Source organism: Benincasa hispida, chromosome 4, assembly GCF_009727055.1.
Source record: "Benincasa hispida cultivar B227 chromosome 4, ASM972705v1, whole genome shotgun sequence".
NCBI classification, from domain to species: Eukaryota; Viridiplantae; Streptophyta; class Magnoliopsida; order Cucurbitales; family Cucurbitaceae; genus Benincasa; species Benincasa hispida.
The window spans coordinates 30,307,031-30,314,469 of NC_052352.1; the positions used below are offsets into that span (position 1 = coordinate 30,307,031).

General features: G+C 31.7%; 1 protein-coding gene across 1 annotated transcript in view; it reads left to right on the forward strand.

Annotated features, from left to right (window-relative positions):
- Window positions 1–4,933, forward strand: part of LOC120076464 (protein NRT1/ PTR FAMILY 4.6-like) — a 7,128-nt gene extending 2,195 nt beyond the window's left edge. The window contains exons 4-5 of the mRNA XM_039030300.1: window positions 3,244–3,669; window positions 3,879–4,933. Coding sequence (XP_038886228.1) covers window positions 3,244–3,669; window positions 3,879–4,838 — 1,386 coding nt within the window. The 3' untranslated portion in view covers window positions 4,839–4,933. The remainder of the gene's footprint in view (window positions 1–3,243; window positions 3,670–3,878) is intronic.
- Window positions 4,934–7,439: the final 2,506 nt, after the last annotated feature.

Genomic DNA, 7,439 nt, shown 5'->3' on the forward strand with positions numbered 1-7,439 from the left:
TTGTGTAAATATATAATATTAAAAAATGCAAGGTAATTTTGAGAATTTGCAACTATATTATAATAATTATATAAAATTTTAAACTTTAAGGATTAAGACTAAAATTATAGTTTAACTTTGAAAAAAATTAATAACCTGAAAAAAAAAAACTGTAAATAAAATAAAATTAATAATAAAAGATACTAGTAAAATCTGAGAAATATAATAATAAAAAGAAATATTATAAGAAATGGGCCGAAATAAGAACCTAAGTTAGAATTCCATAAAAAGAAATGAACCATAATAGGAAACCTAAGTTGGAATTCCATTAAAAAAAAAAAAAGTACTAATAGACATATAAGAAAATGACAAACACAAAATTAAAAATAAATTATGTATATTGAAAAGATTCTAAAAATATTCGAGATCTCAACCTTGTTGTTCGACGTTAAATTTAAGTGTAAAATGGATATGTTTCAAAATATTTTAAAAATAATACTTAGATATTTAATACTTTAATGAATTAATGAATTACAATTTGGTATATTATTAATAGTATCCTCATATTATCATATTTTGTCGATTTTCAAATATAATAAAAGTGTAGATTCATCCTTTATATTGTAATGTCGAACTTGGACGTAAAAATTTAATACATTAAACACATTTAGAGGTTAAATTATGTTTATAAAGTTTGGTTGAGGTCTTATCAAAAACAAAAGTGTGGTTGATATTTAATGCTTTATTCTTAAAAATACTTTTCCTCAATTATTTAGATTAAAAAAACATTTAAAAATTACTTTCTCACAAAGTATATTGAGCGCTCGTCTCTTTTAAAAACAATTTTTTTAAATGTTATTGCCAAACGTTATGATTTTATTTAAGAGAAGTGCTTTTCAACATGATATAAGTGCTTCTAAAACCCATGTCAAAAGCCATCTCAAACGCAAATTCAAAAGTTTTAACTTTTTAAAGAATTCTCAACTAAATTTTTAATCGATAAGTTGATCGTACTGAATGAGAAAATAATACTATAAATCTTCGACATATGTTTAACATTTTTTTGAGAATAAGAATAAAGTCGTATTGTCATATATAAAAATAGAATGTTATTGGTATATAAGTAAAAAGATAAAATATACACTAGCAAGAAACGTATTTATTGAGTGATAAAAGGTAAAAGTAAATCTATGAAAACATAGATTTAAAGATATAAATTTTCTTCTTTAAAAACATAAAAAAAAACTATTAACATTTTATTTTATAGTTTAAATTGCAGATTCAATTTAATTACCGGAATTTTGAGGTTTATATGTTCTAATAGGGACAAGACCTATTTAATGGTATAATATTGTCCACTTTGAGTATAAAGTCTCATGATTTTGTTTTTGGTTTCACCCAAAAGGCCTCATACCATTGGAGATAGTCATCCTCACTTATATACTCATGATCCTCCTCTTATCTAACCAATGTGAGATTTTGGTCGCACTCCCAACATATTCATTGGATTCATAAGGTCCAGTCTGGTAACTATTTCATTTTTAGTTTTTGAAAATTAAGCCTACAAACACACTCCCACTTTTAAATTTCTTATTTTCTTATCTATGTTTTACCCATATCTACAAAAACCAAGCCAAAATTTGAAAATTAAAAATAGTAGTTTAAAAAAATTTGTTTTTATTTTTGGAATTTGACTAAAAATTGAACTCTTATAGTGAAGAAAGATGCAAACAATTGTAAGAAAATGTGAGGAACTAGGCTTATTTTATTAGATATATTATGAAATATAAAACTGAGTATATAACTCAACGTTAATTGACATGCACGACTTTTCTTAAGGTAAGAGGTTCAAATCTACCTATACTAAAAGAAAAAACGCGTTATTTGATAATTGAATAAAAATAAATAAATATAGTGTAGGAGGACAAGTTAAAAAATAGCATGATGAATATAATCATGGAAGAAAATGATTAAATATTTAGCTAAGAAAGAAAAAGAGAGAAAAAAAAAATGTTTGAAGTTGGTTTCTTTATGTAAAGTGTGAGAAAGAAAGGCCCCACAATGGAGTGAATGTAATGTCATCCATGAGTGTGTGTGTTACGACATTGAAACTCATCCGTTTGTGTCAAACCCTGATAAAGCTTTTTTCTTTTCTCCTTCTTTTTATCTCCTTTTCACCTCCACAAAAACCAACTTCTCTACTTGTCGTTTTCCATTTCTTTCATTATTATTATTATTATTATTATTATTATTTGCAACAATAACCCTACGTATCTTGTCTATTTTGCTTCCTCTCCATCAAGATCTTTTTTGTCCACACATACCAAATAAAGAAAAAATTAATAATAAATTTTTTGGTATCTAAGTTTTTGGTCTAATTTTCGTTTGTGTCTTAATTTTGGTTTCAATTTAGTAAGTTTCAAAATGTTATAGTTTTACTCGACATTTGAGTTTCTTTTTAATTTGGTTCCTATGTTTTAAGATTTATACTTTTAACCTCGAGTTTTTACTAAATACTAATTTTTTGTCTTTAGTGTTAATGTCTATTGACTAATTTAAAGGAATTAAAAGAATTATAATGAATTAAGTTTTACTATTTTTCATCGTTATTAAAGTTAAAGTTAAAATATCACATCATAGTTATTTTATGTTGCTTAATAGACATGAATATTAATAACGGAAGATGAGTATTTAATGAGAAATCGATGTTAAAAGTGTAAATCTTGAAACCTAAATACCAAATTGACACAAAACTCGATTTTCAAGTGTAAAATTGTAACGACATTTTGAAATTTAGGGAATAAATTGAAAATCAAATTCAAAACTTGAAAGACTTAAATGTGTAGCATTTTGAAATCAAGGGATGAAAAGAAAATGAAACCTAAAATCTAGGGACCAAAAAGATATATTTTTTTCTTTAAAAATAAGATATAATAATTGGAGAGAAGCTAGAATGATGTGAGGGGTACTCATATGAGATAACAAAATGCTAAAAAATGGTTAGACCGAAGCATATATTCAAATTACACATCTACATCTAAGAATTATTAGGAACAAATTTTACGCATCTTTTTTAAAACGAAATGTTGAAAGTGATGTTGTCACAATGTGATTACGTAATGAGTAGTTATTAGAGAAAGGGGTAGGTTTTAATAATTACTTTTTTGAAAAAACTTTAGTGCCTAAACTGCACTCGATCGTTGTCCTTGTTTTCTTTACTTATTGATTAGTTTCATACTTACATACACATATCACATGGAATAGGGGTTGGTGATGCTGACAGTGCAAGCGAAGGTGAGTTCATCATGCGAGGAGGGGAACTCGAAGGGGTGCAAGGAAGTTGGGGGGAGAGAGGCGGCGGTGCTGTTCATAGGGCTGTACTTGGTGGCGCTCGGGGTGGGCGGCATAAAGGGGTCGTTGCCAGCGCACGGGGCGGAGCAGTTCGACGAAGGCAGCCCACAAGGGAGGAAGAGGAGGTCAAGTTTCTTCAACTACTTTGTGTTCAGTCTCTCATGTGGAGCCCTTATTGCAGTCACTTTCGTGGTTTGGGTTGAAGACAACTTGGGGTGGCAATGGGGATTTGGAATCTCGACTATCAGCATTTTTCTATCCATTCCTTTGTTCCTTGCTGGTTCCCCTTTTTACCGTAACAAAATCCCCACTGGTAGCCCCCTCACCACAATTCTCAAGGTACTTTCTACCCCCACATCCAATTTTTAAAGTCTATCTGTCTATTCCAGAAAAATTCATATTAGCGATATAATCTATCACTAATAGATTTTGAGAGTTGAATCTAAATTTTACTATATTTGTAAATTATGTTATATTTCTTCTAATAAATAATTCACATCCTCCCTGCAATTAATTACTTATGGTACGTAAACCATGGTGATGATCAGGTATTAGTAGCAGCAGCATTGAACCGTGGGAGCAGCAACAAACCAGCAACAAACGCAGTGGCAAGCTTAGCAAGAAGCCCATCCACCTCAACCGCAAAGCAGCTGATTAACAAGGAGCTAACACAAAACAATACAACTAATCCAACCCAAAGCCTCAAATTCTTAAACAAAGCAGTACAAAACCCACCTTTCCACCCATCACTAAAATGCACAACTCAACAACTAGAAGACGTAAAAATAGTCTTAAAAGTCCTCCCCATCTTCGCTTGCACCATAATCCTCAACTCATGCTTAGCTCAACTCTCCACTTTCTCCATTGAACAAGCCTCCACAATGAACACCAAAATCTCCTCCCTCAAAGTCCCCCCAGCCTCTCTCCCAATCTTCCCTGTTCTCTTCATCATTCTCCTCGCCCCGCTCTACGACCACCTCATCATCCCCTTCGCTCGAACCCTCACCCGCACCGAGGCCGGAATCACCCACCTCCAACGCATCGGTGTTGGCCTCCTTCTCTCCGTTCTCGCCATGGCTGTTGCCGCCCTCGTCGAGACCAAGCGTAAGGCCGTGGCTGGTGCCCACCCAGATGCTCATCCGCTGCCCATAACGTTTCTTTGGATTGCATTTCAGTACTTGTTTTTGGGGTCTGCAGATTTGTTTACCTTGGCGGGTTTGTTGGAGTTTTTCTTCACGGAGGCTCCTGCTACAATGCGGTCTTTGGCTACGGCTCTATCTTGGGCTTCCTTGGCTGTTGGGTATTATCTAAGCTCCGTCATTGTATCGGTTGTGAACCGTGTGACTGCCAAAGCTTCCCACACGCCTTGGCTATCTGGCCATAATATCAATCACTATCGTCTTTCTAACTTCTATTGGCTCATGTGTGCGCTTAGTGGCTTCAATTTCTTGCACTACCTTTTTTGGGCTCTCAAGTATAAATATCGATCCACCCAAGGGAACAAATGATATCTAAATTTTACTGGTTTTATAAACATATGTTATTCTACCGTATCAATATACCTTAGTGTTCAAGTATATATAATATATCTATGCTTTCTTTCCCTATTTGCATCATAAAATTCATTCATCTTTATGTATCTCACTAATATCGTACAATAAATGTCGGAATGTATTGAATTTGTTATCTGACACTTCAAACGACCTAGCACGAGGTTCTCACAACACCCCTCAAGCCTAAGTTATATTTATATTTGACATTCTTTAATTATTTATGGTTATTTACAATTGACTCTAAGATTTAGAGAAGTGCACTTTGAAAACTCTTTAACTATAGAGATGCTATTTGTTCTATAATTTGTAACATTCTCTCTTATAAAATTGTTCTCCCTCTACCCGTGGACGTAGCTAATGCACTTTTAGTGAACCACGTAAATCTGTGTATCGATTCTCTATTTTTTTACGTTTTATGTGTTCCTGAATTGTCGATTTTGTAACAATAAAAATGGTTAAAAAACAATTTTGGTCCTTGGACTTTTATGAATATAACAATTTAGTCCATAAACTTTGATTTGTAGTGATTTAGTTTACATACTTTCAATTTTGTAACAATTTAGTCCATGAACTTTAGTATGTAACAATTTAGTCCTTATATTTTAAAATTTGTAAGAATTTAATCCCTAACGTACAAAAATTAATCAAAATTAGATGTTGGTTTTTTTTATTTTATGATATAGACTTAGTATTTTGTAAAAAAATTCGTTTTTTAGTTAGTTTATGCAAGAAATTCCATTAAATCTTAATACTTATTTGTAGAATAAGGACTAAATCATTACAAATTCTAAAGTATTAAAGTGTTATAAAGTAAAATTCAGAGATAAAATTGTTACAAAATTGAAATTAAGGAGACTAAATTATAACAAACCAAAATTTAGGATAACATGTACTTGTATTTAGTGGACACATGTTTTTTCTTTATTGGATAAAATTTGAATCCAACTACTCAGCTCTTCTTCTTGGCTTTGTTTTTTTTGTTGAAATCTCCATTAGAGAGGAGACAAATAGAGGGTAATTTTTCATTCATTTGAGAAACTATATTGAATGTATTTGATATGAGGAAAGAAGGTTACCTACATGTTCTCGTTCAGCTATGTGGCTTCACAACTTTCACTTGTTATAGTTGTTCACACGAGACTTCTAGGGAAACTTGTTTCGTGGAGTTGAAATTGAGTTGAGGTTGATTTGATGCGATGTGGTTCGATCTCTAGTACTTGGTCCTCTGATTCTCTCTCGGTTGGGTGGATGTGCTTGACTTGAAGAAGAAAAGTATAAAATGTTCTTGAAGTAGAAGTCTTGGAAGAGTGCAAGGGTCTTCTATCTTCTAGGAGTGCTCTTCTGCTTGTTGATGAATTATCTCTGGGCTCTCTGAATGTAGAATTGCTGACCCTTGAAAAGAGAAGAGTTCCTCTATTTATAGGACTCTTTGATGGACTTCATGGGCTTGGGCTGGCTAGCCCATGGGTTTAGTGGGCCCGTGGATTTGGGTCTAGCCCTTGGGCCCAATTATTTGGATCTGGGCCTACTTTGGTATTTAGGCCTCATTAAGCCCAATCTTGGGCTCAACTGTACTTTTACCCAAATAATTATATCAGATTGGGCTAAATTAATCTTACCCAATTCAATGGTCATGATGACATCACGTGACATCACTGAAATTTGTCTTCAACTTCAATTCGGGACATGTGTCAACTCCTCATTGGTCTAAATTTACTTATTTGGAATTTCATCATTTAATTTAGTAAATGATGTGGCAGCTTGTGATTGGTCTAAAATTTCTCATTCAATGAATCTTGACAGAAAATATAAAGTTGGAATCAAAATCCAAATATGTCTGTTCTTGAATTTAACATCAATTGACGTGTTAGTCAAACTATTAGTTCAATACATAAGTTTAACTTGATTTTGGGATAAAAATCGGAATATGGCCAAATTTGCAAGAAATTTTGAGCTTTGTCCCAATTTAATTTGATTTTAGGGATAAAACTCAGAAATTTTAAGTTTAAAATAAAATTCAAGTTTCACCCCAATTTAATTTGGAGATGAAAACTTAAGATTTTAGTTTTAAGAAAAAAATTTGGAATATGACCAAATTTACGAGAAAACTTTGAGCTTTATCCCAATTTAAAATTGATTTTAGGGATAAAACTCAGAAATTTTGAGTTCAAAAATAAAAATTCAACTTTCACCCCAATTTAATTTAATTTGGAGATGTAAACTTAATGTTTTGGTTTTAAGGAAGAAATTTGAAATATGGCCTAATTTCCGAAAAATTTTGAGCTTTGTCCCTATTTAATTTGATTTTGGGATAAACTAAAAAATATTGAATTTAAAAATAAAAAAATAAGTTTCATCCCCAATTTAATTTAATTTGGGGCTAAAACACGATTAATAAAAAAGTTTGGTGCATGGCCAAAAGTTTTAGAAAATGAGGGATGGAAAAAAAAAAATCAAAAGTAATATTTGGGGCTTGAAGATTTTTTTTAACCAATAAAATTTAGATTTAACAAAATCTAAGATTTCCTGATTGGATTTTGGATTCAGTGGAGTCCC